Source organism: Pogona vitticeps, chromosome 4 (assembly GCF_051106095.1).
Source record: "Pogona vitticeps strain Pit_001003342236 chromosome 4, PviZW2.1, whole genome shotgun sequence".
Taxonomy (NCBI): Eukaryota; Metazoa; Chordata; class Lepidosauria; order Squamata; family Agamidae; genus Pogona; species Pogona vitticeps.
Window position 1 is genome coordinate 195,019,714 of NC_135786.1, and position 23,170 is coordinate 195,042,883.

The 23,170-nt window shown below is 42.4% G+C and overlaps 1 protein-coding gene across 1 annotated transcript in view; it reads right to left on the reverse strand.

Moving 5' to 3' along the window:
* ATP6V1H (ATPase H+ transporting V1 subunit H) overlaps positions 1-21,734 on the reverse strand; it is a 44,844-nt gene extending 23,110 nt beyond the window's left edge. The window contains exons 1-7 of the mRNA XM_020795958.3: positions 21,596-21,734; positions 18,855-18,977; positions 12,091-12,193; positions 9,745-9,834; positions 3,648-3,761; positions 3,024-3,128; positions 26-67 (exon numbers count right to left, since the gene is read on the reverse strand). Coding sequence (XP_020651617.1) covers positions 26-67; positions 3,024-3,128; positions 3,648-3,761; positions 9,745-9,834; positions 12,091-12,193; positions 18,855-18,958 — 558 coding nt within the window. The 5' untranslated portion in view covers positions 18,959-18,977; positions 21,596-21,734. The remainder of the gene's footprint in view (positions 1-25; positions 68-3,023; positions 3,129-3,647; positions 3,762-9,744; positions 9,835-12,090; positions 12,194-18,854; positions 18,978-21,595) is intronic.
* Between the last annotated feature and the right edge of the window lie 1,436 nt (positions 21,735-23,170).

The window sequence follows — 23,170 nt, forward strand, 5'->3', positions numbered from 1 at the left end:
TATGACAACATGTGCAAGTACTTACATCAGTCCCAGGATCATTAGCACTTCCAGAACTTCGTAGTTTCTAGCATGAAAGGAGAAAAGCATTCCGTGAGCAATCCTATGTATACAGTGCTACACATACAGCATAATTTTAACACAGAGAAAGGGAGAATTGAACAAAGCCTTTCAGTAGACATTTTTCCCCATCCCAGGTAAACTGGAAATAAAATTCTCATCATCCACTATACATGGCTCACTGTCTCTATATTTCATACCTCTGGAGTGACTACATTTTGCTTCCAAATGAATGATTGTGACTTGCTAGCTCCTCTTGTCCCAAAAGAAAGTCTTCTGGACTGTGCCCACATTTTACCTGGAACATACCCATAATACGCTACCACATCAAAGGAGGAAAATGTTTAGTTTTTGGATAGCAACTCCCAGAAGCTGCAACCACAGTCACAGCCCTTGTTTGAACTGGCTGAAGAATTTTGGAAGCTTTACACCAAAAACCCAAACACTTACCATCTCTACAACATGCCAGACACCATGATAACATTGAAGTATATATATATAAAATTGGAAATCATCAGTCATTGTCACTTTAATAAGCAGAACAGGAGGCTTACAAGATTTGGTTGACTTGAACTAGTCAACTTGAACACTGTAGGAATTATAGCCCGTCACATACAACTCTCTAGTGGAAAATGCTTTAACGCCCCCACCAAAAACTACTGCTTGATAGAAAAGCAGGTGGAGGCATCCCAAGTGCCAATGGAAGTGGCCAGCAGAAGGAAACATGGTTCAATGGCACTGATCCAAGTATCTTCAGGCAGTGGCATCCAGCTTTCCCTGCGCTTCACTTGCTCCAAGGCAAGACAAACTGTTGGCAGAAGGAAGCCCACACTCATCATGGAAAACAATGTTATTGCGCTCTAAACCTGAGTTTGAAAAGCATCTACAGTGGCGCCTCGCTTAACGAGCGCACCATATAACGACGAATCCGCATAGCGATCCCATTTTCGGGATCGCTAATGCGGAGGCATAGCGTCGGCCCCAATGGGCAAAACTTGCATAGCGAAGATCGGTAAGCGTTTCGCTCACCGATCTTCGCTTTGCGACGCCCGCAGATCAGCTGTTCGGCAGTTTCAAAATGGCCGCCGGACGCTCAAAATGGCCACGCGCAGCGTTTTCGCGCCCTCCCCTCGCTTACTGAGGGCGCGAAAATGGCTGCCGGACCCTGGAAACTTCGCTAAACGGTGAGTTTTGTGCCCATTTGGAATGCATTAAACAATGTTTAATGCGTTCCAATGGGCTTCCCCGTTCCGTTTAGTGAAGTTTTCACATAGCGAAGGTTAATCCGGAACGGTTGGTGGTAAGGCTGCTCTTTCACTCCAACAGTTAGGAAAAGGGACGCCCAGGAGGTCTCCGATGGTGGCGAGGGACCCCGGAGAGGTCTCCCAGGCCTGCTCCGCCACGATCAGAGACCTCCTGGCAGTCCCCTGCCACTGCGATCAGACCCCCAGGAGGTCTCTGATGGTGGCAGGGAAGCTCCCAGGGCTTCTCCGCGCCATCGGAGACCTCCTGAGGGTCCGATCGCGGCTGCAGGGGAGCAATTTTAAATTTCCCACCCTTTCCCGCCACCACCATCAGATCCCCAGGAGATCTCCGATGGTGCAGGGAAGCCCTGGTTGCTTCCCTGCCGCAATCAGAGACCTCCTGGGGGTCCCGCGCCGCTGTGACTGGACCCCCAGGTCTCAGAGGCCTCCTGGGGGTACAATCGCAGCAATGCGGGACCCTCGGGAGGTCTCTGATGGTGGCAGGGAAACCCTGGGAGACCTCCTGGGGATCCAATCATGGTGGTGGAAAAGGGCATGAAATTTTAAATTGCTCCCCCGCCGCTGCAATCAGACCCCCAGGATGTCTCCAATGGTGACGGGGAAGGTCTGGGAGACCTCCTGGGGGTCCCCCGCCACCACAATCGGAGGTAGTAGTCACCCAGCATTGGGAGGCTTGAGCCGAAACCCGGCCAGCTCAAGTCTCCCGGCCCTGGGCGACTGCTGCCTCTGCCGGGGGTGAGCAGCCAAAGCACCCTGGCTAGGCTCAAGCCTCGTGGCTGCGGCAATCACAGTGGCTGTGATTGCAGCGGGAGGGGACCCCCAGGTGGTTTTGGACTGGTAAGTGCTTTTTTCTTTTTAAAAACTGTTCTGGGTGGCTTTTGCAGGGTGGGGTTGGACTGGGGGGTTATGTTTCTGTTTTATTTTATTTTATTTTGATCTTTGATTTTAATTTTTTGGGGTGGTATTTTTTTCTTCCCTCGGAATGCATTAATTGGTTTTTAGTGCATTCCTATGGGAAATGGTACCTCAGCCTACAAACTTTTCGACTTGTGAACACAGTTCCAATACGGATTAAGTTCGCAAGTCGAGGTACCACTGTATGCAAGAGATTACAATCTTAGTTCTCCCAGTAACTGAGCAAACACTGTATCACAAGGTTCACATAGAACACAATGTGATTTGCAAAAGAGTTTAGTTGGGCTTGCCCAGGAGAACTAAATCAAATTAAATCCATGTGGCCTGATGATAGTGGCTGTTAAATAATACCTGAAATCCTGTTGCTTGCAATAGTAAATCAAATTATTTTGTTGTTCTGTGCTGTCAAGTCAGAATTGACTTTTACAGAGACCCTAATTAGGGTTTCAAGATGTTTAAGGAGTCGTTTTGCCAGGTTTAGGACCTAGCAAGTTTCTGTAGTAATGCTGGGAAACTCAAACTTGAGTCCTAGTCCATCACTCTATCCACTACACCATACTGGGTACCCATTAGAGTAGATCCACTGAATCAGTGCGGATTTGGCCATTCATAACTTTCATTGATTCAAATGGACCGATTTGAGTTGCAACTTATTTTAGCACAGTAAGTCACAACTAGAGTAGGCTCATTTAAATCAATGGAACTTATGGAGAAGCTGACCCACCAAATCAACACTGATCCAAAGGGCCTACCCTGCAATATAGTAGATTACAACATATTTACCTGAGAACTGAGCTGGGTTTTGATCCAATTGAAATAATAATTTAAATCACTGCCTTCCATCAGTTCTCTTCCCCAGGCTGCTAGTTTGGCAATGATTCTGGCTGCCTGGAAAATAAATGCAGAAAATAAAAACTCCAGCTGAACTTGACCAAGAATATTGTGATGAAATTGCCAACAGATGCTCCAGCATCCTTAATGTGCCTGGGCCACAGAAAAAATAAGTTTGATGTAGATGTTACAATTTGCAAAACACAGAGCTCATTGCAACCACATAATGCTTTTGGATCCAGTAAAGGAAACCAGCTGGTGGAAGAAAGGGTGTATGTCTCACCTTTGCAATTAATTCCTCCATTCCTTGCAGCCACTACCATTATTTCAGTGCTGCTCCAGGAGATTCCCTGATCCTTGACAAAGAACTGACAAAACATTTTGTATCCAAGTTCTAATGAAATCTAATAAGTTTTGAAATATAAGTTCTACAGAGATATAAAACTACAGACTGAAGAGTGTGTCTAATGGGAAAGATGCTTTTAGACATGACACCTCCTTAGAACAGAAGTGGGCAGCCTTTCGGGAACCCACAGCATCCCTTCATCTAAAGTTTTTGACATATCAAAACCATACCATATGCACAGTGAAGAGATCTTGCCGATTCAACATTGGTAGGAAATAGGACCATGCTGTGTTTTTGCCCCGTTTTGCAAGGTCAAAGAAAATACTAACACGCTGGTGATTCTCCTGTAAGAAGAATAAACAGAAATGTTTGCATGGAATATCAATTTGGAAGAGCATGCAAATACTGAACAATGAAAGATAGTGCTATAATGCCTAATAACACTGATACAATTGGAAACATGGGGTTCTCCTTCACAAAGCCTTCTAGAAAAATCATTCCAGAGACAATTCAGGACTGTTTGTAGACAAGTAACAATGAAGTGCATAGCTGAATCTGGCAGTCAATGTTGATGATAATCCACTGCCCAGAAAGTGTGGTCTACTCATTAAAAAAACACTACACTGCATTGAATGGACGGCAAAATTAATATTAAATCTTGCATGAGTACTTCCATTTCATTTGTTGTTCACAAGCCCATTGCTGATATATATATTGCAATCTCACACACACAAAAAACCCAGGAAAATGCAATAAAAAACCTTTCTCTAGCAGAATAAATAAAAACTACATTTAAACGAATTAAACAAATTCAAAAGAATCAGTAAGAATTGATTAATTAATTCATCAAATCCCCAATGATTCATTGGACATACTCCAGTTCAACTTACTACTGGATTTCAGCCAATGTTTGTTTGCTTGCTTTGTTTAGCAAGATTCAATCTTCAAGATATGGAACAAAATGAAGAAATTAGACCATGTCTACTATATCCTCACAGTGCAGATGAGATTTCAGATGTTGAAGAGCTACGTATGTCTTTCTTCTGAGCTGCCCAGAGGGATGTAACTGATTGTCATTCTCTGTGGTGGCTTGAGATCTATGAAATTGCCTCCACAGGAAGTCTACAAATGCACTCTTAGCAGACCGCATGTCATTTGAAGAGCTTCCTGTATCCTTAACAACCTGCCTGAATTTTTAGATCAAAATCTGAGACTCAGTTCTTTAATTCACTAGAAAGCTATGAGAATGGGAAGCACGAGAAACTGGGCTTGTGTGTGTATGTGTTTTCACTGTTTTTTGAATATTCTCCCATGTAAAGCATGCTGTTTCCTCCTTTACTGCCATTCAGGAAGAGACTCTATACAGTTTGTTCCATTCTGCAAATTTAGTGTAGCCTGCTTTCACTGAGTTTTTATATCCTGCTCCCACCTTATTTGTTACTATAATGTTTATATTCGATGTGTCTACTGTGCCATCATTTAACTATTTGCTTTTCAGATTATTTCCTTTTGCCACCAAGAGGTCAGAATATAAATGAAAAAAAATGTTTTGTGAAACCTTTTATGCTATTAACTGGGCTAAAAATCTAATAAAAACCCAAGTAAGAGGTAAAAACAGTTATCAGACATTTGCAGATCAAAATACTTAACTTTTTTCATATTTCAGCCTTATTAATTTTAATTAACTCATTGGCCTTTTCCATTCAGTGTAGACTGTTTTTAACTTACATTTTTAACTTACATGGAAATACATCTCATGACTGGCTTTTTGTTGAAAAACAGTCCATAAAAACAATAAACCAAAGAAAACAGGACTGACTGGATAGAATTTTAGTCAATTTTAAGTGTGTTTGTGTTTAGTCGTTTAGTCGTGTCCGACTCTTCGTGACCCCATGGACCAGAGCACGCCAGGCCCTCCTGTCTTCTACTGCCTCCCGGAGTTGTGTCAGGTTCATGTTGGTTGCTTCGCAGACACTGTCCAGCCATCTCATCCTCGGTCGTCCCCTTCTCCTCTTGCCATCACACCTTCCTAACATCAAGGTTTTTTCCAAGGACTCTTTTCTTCTCATGAGATGGCCAAAGTACTGGAGCCTCAGCTTCAGGATCTGTCCTTCAAGTGAGCATTCAGGGTTGATTTCCTTTAGAACTGATAGGTTTGTTCTCCTTGCAGTCCAGGGGATTCTCAAGAGCCTCCTCCAGCACCACAATTCAAAGGCATCAATTCTTCGGCGGTCTGCTTTCTTTATGGTCCAGCTCTCACTTCCATACATCACGACAGGAAAAACCATAGCTTTGACTATTCGGACTTTTGTTGGCAAGGTGATGTCTCTGCTTTTCAAGATGCTGTCAAGATTTGTCATCGCTTTCCTCCCAAGAAGAAGGCGCCTTTTAATTTCAGGGCTGCTGTCTCCATCTGCAGTGATCATGGAGCCCAGGAAGATAAAATTTGACACTGCCTCCATATCTTCCCCTTCTATTTCCCAGGAGGTGATGGGACCAGTGGCCATGATCTTAGTTTTTTTGATGTTGAGTTTCAGACCGTTTTTTGCACTCTCCTCTTTCACTCTCATTACAAGGTTCTTTAATTCCTCCTCACTTTCTGCCATCAGAGTAGTATCATCTGCATATCGGAGGTTGTTGATATTTCTTCCGGCAATCTTAATTCCGGCTTGGGTTTCTTCCAGTCCAGCCTTCCGCATGATGTATTCCGCATATAAGTTAAATAAGCTGGGGGACAATATACAGCCTTGCCGTACTCCTTTCCCAATTTTGAACCACTCAGTTGTTCCATGACCAGTTCTAACTGTTGCTTCCTGTCCCACATATAGGTTTCTCAGGAGACAGATAAAGTGGTCAGGCACTCCCATTTCTTTAAGAACTTGCCATAGTTTGCTGTGGTCCACACAGTCAAAGGCTTTCGCATAGTCAATGAAGCAGAAGTAGATATTTTTCTGGAACTCTCTGGCTTTCTCCATAATCCAGCGCAAGTTAGCAATTTGGTCTCGAGTTCCTCTGCCTCTTCGGAATCCAGCTTGTACTTCTGGGAGTTCTCGGTCCACATACTGCTGAAGCCTACCTTGTAGGATTTTGAGCATAACCTTGCTAGCGTGCGAAATGAGTGCAATTGTACGGTAGTTGGAGCATTCTTTGGCACTGCCTTTCTTTGGGATTGGGATGTAGACTGATCTTTTCCAATCCTCTGGCCACTGTTGAGTTTTCCAAACTTGCTGGCATATTGAATGTAGCACCTTAACAGCATCATCTTTCAAGATTTTAAATAGTTCAACTGGAATGCCATCACCTCCACTGGCCTTGTTGTTAGCCAGGCTTTCTAAGGCCCACTTGACTTCGCTCTCCAGGATGTCGGGCTCAAGGTCAGCAACTACATTGTCTGGGTTGTCCGGGATATCCAAATCTTTCTGATATAATTCCTCTGTGTATTCTTGCCACCTCTTCTTGACGTCTTCTGCTTCTGTTAGGTCCTTCCCATTTTTGTCTTTTATCATGTTCATCTTTGCGCAAAATGTTCCTCTAATATGTCCAATTTTCCTGAACAGATCTCTGGTCTTTCCTTTTCTGTTATCTTCCTCTATTTCTTTGCATTGTTCATTTAAGAAGGCCCTCTTGTCTCTCCTTGCTATTCTTTGGAAGTCTGCATTCAAGTTTCTGTAACTTTCCATATCTCCCTTGCATTTTGCTTCCCTTCTCCTCTCTGCTATTTCTAAGGCCTCGTTGGACAGCCACTTTGCTTTCTTGCATTTCCTTTTCTTTGGGATGGTTTTCGTTGCTGCCTCCTGGACAATGTTACGAGCCTCTATCCAAAGTTCTTCAGGCACTCTGTCCACCAAATCTAGTTCCTTAAATCTGTTCTTTACTTCCACTGTGTATTCATAAGGGATTTGGTTTAGATTATACCTGAGTGGCCCAGTGGTTTTTCCTAATCTCTTCAGTCTAAGCTTGAATTTTGCTATGAGAAGCTGATGATCAGAACCGCAGTCAGCTCCAGGTCTTGTTTTTGCTGACTGTATAGAGCTTCTCCATCTTTGGCTGCAGAGAATATAATCAATCTGATTTCGATATTGCCCATCTGGTGATTTCCATGTATAGAGTCGCCTCTTGTGTTGTTGGAAAAGAGTGTTTGTGATGACCAGCTTGTTCTCTTGACAAAACTCTATTAGCCTTTGTCCTGCTTCATTCTGAACTCCAAGGCCAAACTTCCCTGTTGTTCCTTTTATCTCTTGGCTACCTACTTTAGCATTCCAGTCCCCTAGAATGAGAAGAACATCTTTCTTTGGTGTCAGTTCTAGAAGGTGTTGTAAATCTTCATAGAATTGTTCAATTTCAGTCTCCTCAGCAATGCTGGTTGGTGCATAAACTTGGATTATTGTGATGTTGAATGGTCTGCCTTGGATTCGTATTGACATCATTCTATCATTTTTGAGATTGTATCCCATTACAGCTTTTCCCACTCTTTTGTTGACTATGAGGGCTACTCCATTCCTTCTACGGGATTCTTGCCCACAATAGTAGATATGATAATCATCTGAGCTGAATTCGCCCATTCCTGTCCATTTTAGTTCACTGATGCCCAGGATGTCGATGTTTATTCTTGCCATCTCCTGTTTGACCACCTCCAGCTTCCCAACGTTCATAGATCTTACATTCCAGGTGCCTATGCAGTATTCTTCTTTGCAGCATTGGATTTTCCTTTCACTTCCAGGCACGTCCACAGCTGAGCGTCCTTTCGGCTTTGGCCCAACCACTTCATTAGCTCTGGAGCTACTTGTACTTGTCCTCCACTCTTCCTCAGTAGCATGTTGGACGCCTTCCGACCTGAGGGGCCCATCTTCCAGCGTCATATCTTTTAGCCTTTTGTTTCTGATCATGGGGCGTTCTTGGCAAAGATACTGGAGTGGCTTGCCATTTCCTACTCCAGGTGGATTGCGTTTAGTCGGAACTCTCCACTATGTCCTGTCCGTCTTGGGTGTCCCTGCACGGCATAGCCCATAGTTTCTCTGAGTTACTCAAGCCCCTTCGCCACGACAAGGCAGCAATCCATGAAGGAGCAATTTTAAGTAGCTCATTATTTTGTCCCTGCTTCGGATAGTATTCCAGATTCTGCCAAGACATTTGAAGGTACACTGAATGCCTATCTGATCTAAGTTATTATGAGTATCACTGTGACAGAATTCTTGCCTAGAATATTAGCAGAATGTATTATTTAAACCCACTTGTCACAGCAACTAAAGATATGCCCATAAGTGCACTTAAGAGATTCTCCTTAAGCGTGTTAATTATCACAATTCAGCTAAGAATGTCTCATTTTGAGAAATGTAATTGATATAACTTTTTAATGCTGAAGTATGTGCAAGGCAGTTCTCTACTATTCAGAATAAAATTCGCTCTGCAAATTTAAGAAAATCCTCCCATCAGACAAAAAAATTAGTTCCCAAGCAAACTGGCGTTAACATTTAGATACAGAGCCAGCCTGTGGTTACAGCACCTTTTAAGGTCCCGCAAAGGAATTGCAGGCCTAAATAAGGTGCAATGTGAGACAGCTCTTGCTACACCTTAGAAGAACCAACACAAGTGAATACCAACCTGGAAGCCATATGCAGGAACTACTGTTATATGGAGACTTCTTGTTCCTTTTTTATTGGATGCTGGAGAGCATCGTAGCAATGCTAACTTTGGATGTGGCAGCTATAAAAATGGTGTTGTGCTACACCCAACAGTTCAAGATTTTTCAGCAAGTATGCTTTTCTCCTTCACTTCTTCTCCAACTTATTTTACCTTGAATAATCAACTATAACAAACTCTTAAGTTTTGTTTCTCATTGCTTGATTTAAGTATATCTTTCTGTATGTTTTGTGATTTATGGTTTATTAATGTCTATTGCTTCACCTTAATACTTCTTCATCGCTCAGTCTTGCAATCCAAGAGTATCCTTCAATAAATCCACATTTTGAAAGCCTCTTTTTATGTCACCTGTTTGAAAGTGTGTTATTTCCTTAAATTTTGCAAAGTGTAAAATGATTCATCTGCCATCCTCAATTCAAACTACAAACTTAACGTTGACTCCCTGACGGTATATCAGACTCTTCTGGAAAGCACAGAGTGGAGACAGAAACTATCAGAAAGCTACCTGTCGGTGCTGCTACACTATCGTCATACATTTCAGCAGAGGGAGCACACAAGCACCATTGCAATCATTTCGGCCACAGACTTTACCTTTTAAACAGCATAAAAAGGAGGGGCAGGTAGAAAAATACCTGCACTGAAATAAGACACCCACTTATCAACATGGAATAGGTTAATTAAACTCACCTGCAGCATATCATCAACCATAGTTAAAATATACTGAACTGTCTGTTCCTTGGAGATATGAGTCATCAGGTTGATGAATGTTTTAGCACACTATGAGGAGGGGGGGAAAGAAATTAAAGCATTAGCAATTGCTCTTGTTCTCATTTGAATATGCAAGTCGGCAAGCAGAGGTCATGTGGAAAACAGCAGAATTATTCTGCATTGTTTTGCCTGAAATGTTCACAAGCACTGAATATTTCTCCAAACACACAACTATGCTTAAGATTCTATATAGTTAGAGCTCTGAGCTGAGTTCAACAATGATTATTAAGGATGCCAATAACTGTACTGTTTTTTCCAGATTATAAAAGAGCATGCTGTATTTAATCTATGCCCTGTGGATGGAACATCACAGGTTAAGAAAACTACTCTTTGCCAGACACAATCGTATAAACTAGAGGACAGGAATAGAGATTGGCATCAACCACCAGTTTGGCAGTTCATGCTGGTTCGTCCTTCAGATTAACAGATGTTTGATGCTTCCCAGTCCCGCCTCCTCCAGATGGCACCCACTCAGAGGCAGCACCTGGAGGAGGCCCAGCAGGGAAGCCAGCTCATTGTCTCCAAGTGGGTGTCTGCTAGAGGAGGCATGGCTGGGAACCACCAAACAACTGTTTGGCCGAAAAACAAACTAGCACAAACTGCTGTGAACCAGCGCTTCATACCCATCTCTAGACAGGAATATCTGACCTACAGGAGTTCCCAATTCAGGTCAGTGAACTACCTGACTCATCCTTCCTTCTTCGTTTAGGAAGAAGGAAGGAAGGGTCATCTTGGCCATCTCAATCTTGGCCATCTCAAGAGTACGATGGGGCAAATCTGGGGCGAACAAGGCAATTGGGAAAACAATTTTGCTCCTATCTGGCTTTCCCACACACTTCAAAAGCTCATTGCATTTCAAGGTCAAGACCAAGTCAGGCCCTTAAGGGATGGTCAATGGCACTGGATTTTGCTTCCTCCACATCTGATCTATAGAAAGTCAGTGGGGGAGAAAAAATAGTCCACCTGGTTCCCTATCCCTATTGTAAATGTTTATTTTCATGTATAATCATAGCAGTGGATAGGAGGGAATCCAAAGAAACTCATGCAGTATAACTGCACTAGCTTCAAAAATTGCAACTTTATGAATTAATGAGAGAGAAAAGGGATCCATGTATACCTACTGCAAATATTAATATTCATGATCAAACACCCTAGCCATTTATCTTGTACATTTCACAGGGCAGGTGCTCTGATCAGTCATAACATTGTGAGAAAACAGAAAGTATTATATATTAGAGCCAAGATGTTCAACTGAAGATGTTGTGGTTCAACATTTTAGAAGCTTGCATTAGGATGTATACAATACAGTGGTGCCTCGCACAACGATTGCTTCATACAACGATGAATTCACACAGCGATGGGTTTCTTTGAGGAATTTCCCCCATCGTTTAACGATGTTCTCTATGGGGGAATTTCACTTAACGATGTCCCTTTTTCGCTCCTGTAAAAGTGTCTTAAACTGTTTGAAGCCTGTTTTAAATGCTTGCAATCGTTAGCCCATCTCCTGAAACCTATGCAAACTTAATTAGGTGTTGTTCTGAGTCTTCGTTAATTTTTGGTGATTTTTTTCTCTCTCTCATTGAAAAGCATTGGACGGACGGTCCAATGCTTTTCAATGAGAGAGAAAAAAAATCACCAAAAATTAACAACGACTCAGAACAACACCTAATTAAGTTTGCATAGGTTTCAGGAGGTGGGCTAACGATTGCAAGCATTAATCTGTTCCAATTGGAACGGATTAACCGGTTTTCAATGCATTCCTATGGGAAATGGTGTTTCACTTAACGATGTTTTCACATAACGATTTTTTTTATGGAACCAATTAACATCATTAAGCGAGGCACCACTGTACTTTCTTACAGAAGGAAAAAGCCCCATTGGATGAAAGAGACCCTCTCCACTTTTGCTGCAGCAAGATAGGTGGTCAAGATGACCTGTGCAAACAGAGTACGTATTATGGTCTTCAGAACCTCAGCTAATGGGCCTACACATAACAGGAATATTCTAAACACTATGGTGGATTGCATCAGAGAAGCATAAATGTAAGGACATTCAAAGACATAGATTGTACCTGTTACTCATTAACCAAGAAGTCTCAAAATGAGACCAGCAGATCAACACAAATGACTTAATATCTGCAAAACTGGATAACCATTTTGGTCTTGTGCTAAAAACAGAAACTCAGATCTTCTCAAACCAAGATGCCAATTGACAATACCACTGAGAATAATGAACAGGAATCTGTCCTCAAAAGATCTGGATTACCTGGTTGCCTTCTGTCTGTATTAATTCCTGTTTCTCTTCTGGGCTCCTTTTCTGTTCAAATCTTTGAATAAACTCACAGTCTTCTGCTGAAATCATCTGCCCTCTGACAAAGATAACACAAAACTAACATTAGTGTAAGTTGATCTACTTTTCACCTTTTGTATCCTTCATTCCTCTTTTCTTTCCAAGATGACTAACAACATACATAAGTACCTTACAGCAATTGTTTCCAACCTTGGGCCCCCAGATGTTCTTGAACTAAAACTTCCAGAAGTCTTCACCACGAGGTCTGCTGGCTAGGACTTCTGGGAGTTATAGTCCAAGAACATTTGGGGACCCAAGGTTAGGAATCACTGCCTTACAGTGATTACTAATAGATATGGGCACAAACTGTCAGCTTGGTGGTTTGTGGCTCATCCTCCAGATGAAAAGATGTTTGGTGGTTACCAGCCCTGCCTCCTTTAGCAGCCGCTCACTAAGAAGCAGGGCCCCAGCCTCCTCCAGGCACTGCTTCTGACTGGGCACCTGCCAGAGGAGGCAGGTTTGGGAAGCACTGAACACCTGTTCATCCTAAGGACAAGCAGACATGAACAACTGAACCAGCGGTTCATGCCTATCTCTAATCACTACCTTCCCAAGCTTATTAAATAAATTTGAAAGAATATCCTCTATGAAACCCAAGAGCATGGGTGGTACCAAGACATAATCTTTTGAGAGAGAATGTGATGTCTTTGCCATTCAGAAATATTTTCACAGCTATTCAAAACTGGGACACAAAAGGCTATTCTAAACACACTTAGGTCTAATGGATTATTTTTACTTGATTTTCTTGTGTAGATTCTACTTAAATGCTTTATCTTGCACTACTTCAGTAGAATTGTCTTATTTTTATATATAGTTTGACGTGTGCCATGGGCATTTGATATTCAAGAAACACAAACTCAAAGCCTGCTTGGGCATAGAGTAATAATAATGCACATCTTTAGATCTGAGCACATGCCTTCTCTCATTTATCTAAGTCAGGGGTGTGATGTTTGATGCGCGTACTCCTTTGGCCCTCAAAAATGTGGAACATATATGATGTGGCCCTCACACTGAAAAGTTTGGAGATCCCTGATCTAAGTGATCAAAATGCATTGAAGAAAGGTATCCTGCAAAAGTGCACCTGACAAAGGAAGCAAGTCATGAGTACGAGAAGCTTATGGTTAAACCTAACGGTTAGTCCAAACCAGAGTAGAGCTACTAAATCAATAGAAATTACGTAAGTGTTTACTTAACAAATCCCATTCATTTAATTGAACTAAGAACTGTATTTAGCTCTTACAGCAACAGAGGGCAACTAGATGTGGCTGAACTCCCATGGCTGATGAGAGTCATTGTCTAACAACATCAGGAAGATTACAAGTTTCCTACCTCACCTTAAAGATTTAAAAGGAAGTTTAGGAAGCTTATTTTTCAAACCAAGGGCCATCAACCATTCTGGGTTACACCTAGGAGTTCCAGAACATCCAAGAAAAGCCACCAATACCAACACTACCAAAGAAAACCAGAAACACAGGCAAATTTCACTCTTTCTCTTCTTTCAAAATAAACAGGTGTTTCTCCCAAGGACGCACCAAGAGGTTTCTCACCTCAGGGAAGGAAGCACTCATTTTCTTCCACAAACTGCTGGCACCTGCAGTCTTGATAAGCTATTTGACACTGCTTGCCATAAACGGGTCAACTGCACTCTTGAAAATAGTTTCAGTAAGCAAGATTTACATCGCTAGATTACTTATAACTTTTCATTTTTCATATGCCATTTTCAACAGCACTGAGAAGCTGGTTCTGCTACCATGACAACTACTCAGCACAGAACATGAGATAAAGATACTCCTCTTAAATACTAAAATGCAGAAAAGTAGGGCAAAATGTAGATCCATAACACAACTTCTGTGCAGTGAGGACCGTTTTTAGAAGATTATTCTTCATTGTGCATTTTCAAGGTTTAAGAGATTAAGAGTTTCCCAGCAGCAATTTCCACAGCACTTTTTGTTTATTTAATCATGTTTTACAATTCCTCCACCTCTGTTGAATGCTGCAATCCAAGAAACAATGACCTCTTCAGATCAGTACATTATTATACATAAAGACCATCATTTTAATCTGATCCCTCTATCTGCAAGACATCACACACTGAAATGCTCCAGAAGGCACAGCTTTGATCAAGCAATGGGTTCCATGAGCCAAGATCCCTCGTTTGCTGTCCTGGTCAGTAACTGCCCCGGTTGTCAATGCTTGCTTGCTGGGAAAGGGACAGGTATCAACAGTAGAATGTGGGCCACAGTAAAGCATCTCTCTTAACCAAAGGTACTTTCAAACTAGAAGGACATCTTCCTTTCTGCCTTGTCCTTATTTGTTGTTGTTTAGTAGTTGTGTCTGACTCTTCGTGACCCCATGGACCAGAGCACGCCTTATACATATGCCCAAATGCCAGCCACAGTGCATTGTTTGCACCTCCAGGTAGGCCAGCGATGTTTGCTAAGCAGCACAGGCATCACAATACCTAACAGAGTCATAACTCCTTTCCCTCTAGTATTTCTATCTTCTACAGGGCTACCTAAGATTTTCTAGAAAACTGTTTCAACACTTGTAAACTGAATGACACAATCAGCATAATCTACAACAGTCATCATATTATTCCCTTTTGCCAGGGGTAGGACAATAACATGTCTAGAGAAATTAATCTCTCACCCTGAATGCCAAAATATTACAGTATTTCACATTTCTTTAGGTTTAAAGCATAAGTAGCAGATAACTTCCTCTTTCAAGTCAAACCAGCTGTCAACTTCCTTTCTTAAAAAAGGAAACAACTCTTTGAGGGGATCAAATTGCATTTATACAGCATACTTACCCAGAGACCTTCAGGGAGTGTGATATACTTCTAAGAGGAAATGGAGGGAATTAGGGAGCTGTTAGAAGAAGAATGTGATCTTCCAAGGTCTGCAGTGAACAAAAGTGGCCCCCAGACCTTTGAAAAATTCCTACATTTTGTTTGGATTCTAAATTGTGGAGTTACTTAGCATGCTGCTTATGAGAGTTCTAAAAAAATGGATGTAATATTTCCCTCCCAAATGCAGCAGCAGTTAAGCTGGAAAATAATTTAAGAAAACAAAGTAATGTATTCTCAAAGCGTTTCATGGCTGGAATCCAATGGTTGTTGTAGGTTTTTCGGGCTGTTTGGCCGTGTTCTTAAGGTTGTTCTTCCTAATGTTTCACCAGTCTCTGTGGTCGGCATCTTCAGAGGACAGGAGTCAGAACTCACCAGAGCACAGACAGAGTTCTGACTCCTGTCCTCTGAAGATGCCGGCCAGAGCGACTGGTGAAACGTTAGGAAGAACAACCTTCAGAACATGGCCAAACAGCCCAAAAACCTAGGACAACAATACGAAGTAACCCCACAAAGATATGGGGTACATGTGTTAAAAGATACTTAGACCAGGAATATAAATCTGTTTTGCACAAAAGCTCACCATATCACTTAACACGGGTAACACTGACTGGAATTGACTGGAGTTGTAAGACAAACCATCAGAGGGACCAAAGGTTCCCACCTCCAGAGTTCATCATCATCATCATCTCAGAACTGCGGATCTGGGACTCTATGGTTCATCAATCCCAGCCCCTGTCAAAAAGGCAAACTGGGGAATCAAACTCCCAACCTCTGGCTCTGCAGCCAGATTCCAAAATCACTAAAATGTCTAACAATCAGAGAACAGTAGTGCATTTCTGGGGTCTGCCAACCATCCTACCAAAGCACAATAGTTAAAATTCCAGTATTATAAGAAAATCAGCTGCTCACTGTAGACCAAGTCCAGTCACCAAAGTGATACGATCTATTTTTGAAAAACACCACCTCCAGTCAGTCAGTGACACAGTAACTTGTGATCACATTTTCCTTAGCATTATACATTTTCCTTACAGGAAGTGTAGTCTCTGATCTGTTCATATGATGCAGCAAACACTACTTTGTTTTTTGTGTTTTACTGGACTGGAGGAATCCCAAACCGGAATTAAGATTGCTGGAAGAAATATCAACAATCTCAGATATGCAGATGATACCACTCTGATGGCAGAAAGTGAGGAGGAATTAAAGAACCTTGTAATGAGGGTGAAAGAGGAGAGTGCAAAAAACGGCCTGAAACTAAACATCAAAAAAACTAAGATCATGGCCACTGGTCCCATCACCTCATGGGAAATAGAAGGGGAAGATATGGAGGCAGTGACAGATTTTACTTTCTTGGGCTCCGTGATCACTGCAGATGGAGACAGCAGCCACGAAATTAAAAGACACCTGCTTCTGGGGAGGAAAGCAATGACAAACCTTGACAGCATCTTAAAAAGCAGAGACATCACCTTGCCAACAAAAGTCCAAATAGTCAAAGCTATGGTTTTTCCTGTCGTGATGTATGGAAGTGAGAGCTGGACCATAAAGAAAGCAGACCGCCGAAGAATTGATGCCTTTGAACTGTGGTGCTGCAGGAGGCTCTTGAGAGTCCCCTGGACTGCAAGGAGGACAAACCTATCAATTCTAAAGGAAATCAACCCTGAGTGCTCACTGGAAGGACAGATCCTGAAGCTGAGGCTCCAGTACTTTGGCCATCTCATGAGAAGAGAAGACTCCCTGGAAAAGACCTTGATGCTAGGAAAGTGTGATGGCAAGAGGAGAAGGGGACGACAGAGGATGAGATGGCTGGACAGTGTCTGCGAAGCAACCAACATGAAATTGACAGAACTCCGGGAGGCAGTAGAAGATAGGAGGGCCTGGCGTGCTCTGGTCCATGGGGTCACGAAGAGTCGGACACGACTAAACGACGACGATCAATCATTACCATCAATTGTTGAAAGTACTGTACTCATTCTAATTTGGTCCACTAGTCTTTAGACATAAATTCACGAATACATATTTGGGCGGCAATGTATTTGTTTGCTTGCTTTCTAAACATCTAAGCAATATGGAATTCTTTCTACATGGCCAATGTTGCCAATGAAAACCTTGCCAGACACTGGAGAGAATTCCTCTGAGTCCCACCCCATCGTTTAATTATTCTTATGTACAATAGTTCCATTCCTCTAAGTAAATTCTTGGGTTCCACTTCTTTTGTTCTTTTCTGGACAATATGTATTGATGATGTTATAAGAAGTTGTCAGGCAGTTTCTGGGATCCCGCTTGAGACATGGACTGTGGCTCATAAATTTCTGGGACCTGCCACAACTGCAGCCCTATGCTCAAAGGTCAGGAAACTAAACTAAACTAAACTAAAAAAGCCTACTGTGTTTAAACACTCACTTGTTCTTAAGACTTTCCTCCCACTAATAAAACTGGTTCCTATTCAAAGTCTCCCCTTTACATACTCCAAACAACCATCTATAACAATTTATCTTACAAGCACAAAGGAAACTGATACTTTTGAAAGTATGCATTGATTAATGCATTCACCTTCACATTCTATATAATGATTGGTCAGGAAAAGTCCAGGGCACTTTTTAAAAAGAACAGTTTCATTAATATCCTTCCTTTCATCCCAATTTATATTCTCAATGTTCCTGTGAGAAGAGTAGCTCCATAGACCGGGGCAGAGGATGCCTCATCCCAAAAGTGGGGGGAGAGTGCTAATCAGTGGCTATCTATACCTGTGCAAGGTTCCTTCTAAGGTGTACGAGGGCTCCTCCTCCTCTGTGCACTCACAGCAGTTTCCAGCCCCTATGGTTTTGGTCACCATGAAACCCCACAGGGGAGCAGAGTTGTGCGCACAGGGGGGAGCAGAATCATGCACACAAAGTGTTGAGCCCCACTAAAATTCAAGAGAACATTGCCTGTGAGGTAGGTCAGTGGCTGATAAGTTCAAAGGCATTTAAGAAGTCACCCAGATCCAATGGGGCTGTAAGGAAAACTCTGATAACTCGAATAACTCTACCACCCTGACTTTCTTCCTGTCCTAGAGTTACAAAGAAAGGGGACGATCCCCATCAGTACCAGAGCCTGGAAGACGGCTGGGATTTCTTCCAATTTTGTGCTTGGCAGCAGCCCTGTACACTACCAAGCACACAGTTGAAGCCTATCTTTAAGCAGCAAAAAAGAAAGATGGAGCACATGAGCACAACCTGTGCTGAATGCCCTGGGCTCTCAAGAAGTAAAAAAAATTACTGCCCCTATTTCCAACTCTAACTCAAGCTCACACTATGTTTATGAGGACAATTCAGGAGCCACAAATATGTTTTCATCTACTGGAGGAGAAGCAAGGCCAGCCAAATGTATAACCCACCCACCCCCGGTAGGAGGACACTCCATCATCTCCCAAAAGTAACTGAGGAATCTCCAGAGTGTCTAGGTAGCAGTTCAGAGCATTAAATCCATTAAAAGCAGTAGCATCCATTCCAGACGGGTTCCTAAAACACAGTGGAAAACCATTTTTTGTTATTTATCATGGTGGAGTCCAGATTCTCAGATACAACTGCTATCTTGAGACCTGATTTTTGCCAGACTTGAAATCTTGCTAAAAGCATTAAAAACGTTGGTTATACCCATTGATATCATGAAAGCAAATCTCCATTTAAAAATCTCATTAATGTTCCTAATTGACTTTGATATATTCCCAATTATTTCCAGCGACTCAACGTTTTTCCAATGTCTAATTAACTTCAGTCGCTATTACTACAGCAACACAACTACAACTAGTCTAGTTATGCCTCTTCGAGAAATTCATGATGAGCTCATAACTTACTGGAGATATGACTGCCAATTCACTTTGTTGGCCCGAACCTCAGCAGCTTTGGCAGCAATGATATTGGTGGGGAGAGCAGCATCTACAGCACCCCGGATATCCATTTTTGTCTTGATTCAGAAACTGTTAAGAAAGCAAGGATAAAACTATTAGGAGTCACAGACACTGTGATTGCATTTGCTTGGATTTATTGTCATAAATTGGTTCCAGGAAGTCACTTAAGGGAAAAAAACACCAATATATGTGACTGGCTTTTGTTAACACAGAAAGTCAACGCTAAGTTAAATAAGACATTGCTTCAAAAAAGCAGCTCCAACATCTGTTGCCAAAATAAGTGTAAGGCTCTTAATTGGACAGAACTAAAATTTCCTTCCAAAGCAAAAGTTTCAGATTGCCAATATAATTATGCCTACTGATACTTTCTACTGATCAGTGGAGCGCTCCACATTCTATTTCCTGTGACCATTTTCTTTCTTTCTGCCTGCCTCAGCCATTTCCTTTCTCCAGCTAAGAGGTAATTTTCAAGCTAGATATATCTTCTTGTGAGTAAGCACCACAGAATATAGTAAGGTCTACTTTTCAGTAAACATGCATAGGACTGTGTTGCCTCTTCTCCTAAAGCAGCATCAACATTTGTGCTCATTTTTTAAGTAAGAGTGGAGCACAAAATACCACTGTGTGTCAGAAATAATGACCTTCACTGTTTTTCTTTTTTCCTTTCTGAACTAGCTTCTGGCCTCCTCTGACATTCTGATGCCAAAACAAATTACCTGGGTTTTTACTGTGTCTATCCAGTCCTGGCTGAGGCACACCTTCCATAAACATCACCAATTCTACCTGACCAAACCAGCACAAGCTCCCTCAGAACCATTTACATACAGAAAAAAACCAGATCAATCTTCTCTTCCTTCCACAGGAAAAACCTATTATCTGTTATTGGATTAAACAACTATTGTTGTGTTCTGCATTAAAATCATACCAACACAAACAAGTCTCAGATCAGAGAACAGAAGGTGCACAATTATTTTTCATCTTGGCATATAATTTGACTAAGTTTGCCCATATTTGCTTCAAAAATAAAAAGTGGTATCAAGATATTAGTTTTACCATCTTCTAACAACCTGGTTTGGGAAAGGAGAGATTCAACAGACTCAAGGCAAATATCTCCAAGAAAGTTTGAAACAACATAAAAATCAGACTACCCTATGCAGAATTTTAGTTAACTGAACAATAATTATAGCCATACATTCGCTTTTTTATTTTATTCAGAAGGCTCTTAATTGCTGATTCATGTACTGCTACTAGGATGCAGAATTAGTCTTGGCGAGATATGGGGTTTTCATAATGATTACGAAGTAGGCCTCTCTTATACCCCACATCAGTCTGCAATTATGATTTGCATATTTTTTCTGTTACCTTTGTGGTTAGCTACCTTGAGAATGTAATTTACATCCAATTTTAAAAATGTGTGCTTATTCCCAACAAAACCAGTACAATTTCTAACAAAGAAAATTTAATGAAAATAACTAATGTATATTATATTAATATTATATTATATTATATTATATTATATTATATTATATTAGATTAGATTAGATTAGATTAGATTAGATTAGATTAGATTAGGCATCCTTCACTCTCGCGAGACTATGGTAATGTGTTTTGACTTGAAGAGTTGGAACAGCGTCTAGTGTGGCTGAGGAGGCCAATTCGAGAGTGACTATTCTTTCTCCCTGTCCATCTCCCAGATTTTGCTGGGTTTGGGACTGCCTCTTTGCTTCGGCCTGCTGGACAAATGACTCTTCAAAATGGAAGAGGCCATGATGTCTCCAGGCTGAATGCTCAGATGTCAAATTTTCCCATCTGTTGAGGTCCTTATTCCTAAGGTCTTCTGATCTCGCTTGCAGATATCCTTGTATTGCAGCTGTGGTCTCCTTCTGGGGTGATTTCCCTGCACTAGTTCTCCAGATCTTTTGGGATCTGACCATCAGCCATTCTCACAACATGCCCGAGCCAATGTAGATGTCTCTGTTTCAGTAATGTATACATGCTAAAAATTGACCAATAGAATTACAGTATAACAACAAAACTAGCTTGTAAATATCGCGGAAAAGGTTCAGAGTTGTTGTTGTGTTTTGTTTTTCATTTCTATGGCAGGAAAACTTAGGTTCTCTGACACAGCGATTAGTGACATTGTGAAAAACTATTTAAAAAATTGGAAATAACTAATACAAAGTCTAAGTCCAAGAGTGCTAAGTAGAGGTCTGCCAAATCCGTGGAAGGCAGGACAGCACTGACAGCTAAAACAACAGCCTCCCTAAGGCCTGCGGTTACCCAAACCTGGGGACAAAAAGAGTGCGTGTTGCAGGGGAGGGGGAAGGAGCCATCCTGCCTTGCTTGTGACCTTGCCTGTGACACAAACGTAAGTAGCGGCTGCTGAACACAGATGGGGAACTACATAGATCCAACTCCGCAAAGCCATTCTTAGGGCCCAGATAGACTACGGCCAGCACTTCGCCTTGGGAGAAGAGAAACGCATAAGGCAACCTACCGGGGGGGCACCTCAGGCCAGCAAACAGCCTTCTTTGTAGCGACGCCTGAGCGGAGGAGAAGGAGGAGGAAGGCGGATGTTCCCCCTTTCCCCCTCCCTCCCTGAACCCCCTCGGCCCCGACCTAAAGCTCTCCCCTTCGGGGGTCCCCCCCCAAAGCCTCCCTTACGCCACCCCCCGGAGTGTGCTCACCTCCTTCCCTCCCGCAGGCCAGCCGTCAGCTTCGCAGACTCCGCAGCGACAAGTGCAGCCAACGACCCGGGCTCTGCAGCAGCGGAGCGGCGGCTCAGACAGAGGAGACTCACGACCATGTGACCGCGCTCAGCTGACAAGCCCGGACGTACACAAGTACGGGTACCTGGAAGGCCCCGGAGGAGGAGAAAGTGAAACCTTTCTCGCCCGCTGAATGGAGGCGGTCCCTTTAAACTTTCACGCGGAACCGCGATTCCTGCTTTACAGAATCCCGGGCTGGCCGCTCTAGCGAGAGGCCTCGACGTTCCGTTCATCTCAAAAAAGGTCCTCCATTTTCAGTACCGTTACAGGCACATTTCAACCGAAGGGAAGAAAGGTTCGGGCAAGTGCTCCGCAGCGCCCTGCTCCTCATCCATTTTTGCCGGCCGCGTTTAAACTTTGGAGCACAACAGTTGTTCGTGGCTGTCCCCTTAAGTTCACTGCAACTAAAGAATTCAGCGCCACAATTTGCAAAGGGTGAAAATAAAACTAGTCTGTTCTCTGGTCTAAATTACGACCTCTTCGTGGCCTCCATAATACTTGTACTGCATGTGTTTATCGTGAGCAAATAAATGGATTATAATTCACAAAAGGGCACAGTGAATTAAATACGTTGGTCCTGAATATGTCTCCAAAAAAGGAATTTCCCTTCCACCACCCCCTCATCTGCTCCCGGGGGAGTTTAGAATTGTTTCCCTGCCTGCATGAAGGGGGGGGGGGAGCCACGGGGGTCCTTGTACACAATCCAGAATATACCTCTGTTGCATCACTAAAATCCCTGCCCCGACAGAGACTAACTTGGACTCTGCAAAAGCCTTCTTGGGAGCTGTGGGTAGCGCAATTCCAAAGTCCATGGCCAGATGTGCGGGTCATGTTTCCTTGTTTAAAGAAAGTTCCAGAATGGCGGCTGCGGAATCAGTTTGGTGATGGCAAATTTCAGATTTCATTTCTGGTGACGTGGACTACAATGGCAGCTGTTCATGTAAGAAGTTTGCGAAGGAGATTCTGAACTCCCAGCTCTCATAGTTTGGGACCTCAATATCTGGCAGATCGTCTTCTCCCACCCAGATCTACCCGAATCACCCGACATAGCCAGCAGGGATGGCTGAGGGGTCTGACGCCGAGGGAGACCCGGAAGGAAAAAACGAGAAACCGGGCCTTCTCAGCGGTGGCCCCTCGGCTCTGGAACACCCTCCCAACCGAAATTTGGCTGGCACCCTCACTGGGTGTTTTCAAAAGCCAGCTGAAAACTTGGCTATTCAAGCAGGCCTTCCCTCCAGTCAATTAAGTGATGCTTATTTCTTATTTCTTTCCTTTTAACTTATGCCATCTTGGGACTCTTTGCTTTGCTTTAAATTGATTGTTAAAAATTGTAAGTTCTTTGATTATATATTTTTTGTTTTTATCTATGTAAATTGTGTATATTTTAAATTGTTTGCTATTTGTATGTTGTGAGCCGCCCAGAGTAGACCATGTCTAGATGGGCGGCATATAAATGAAATAAATAAATAAATAAATAAATAAATAAATAAATAA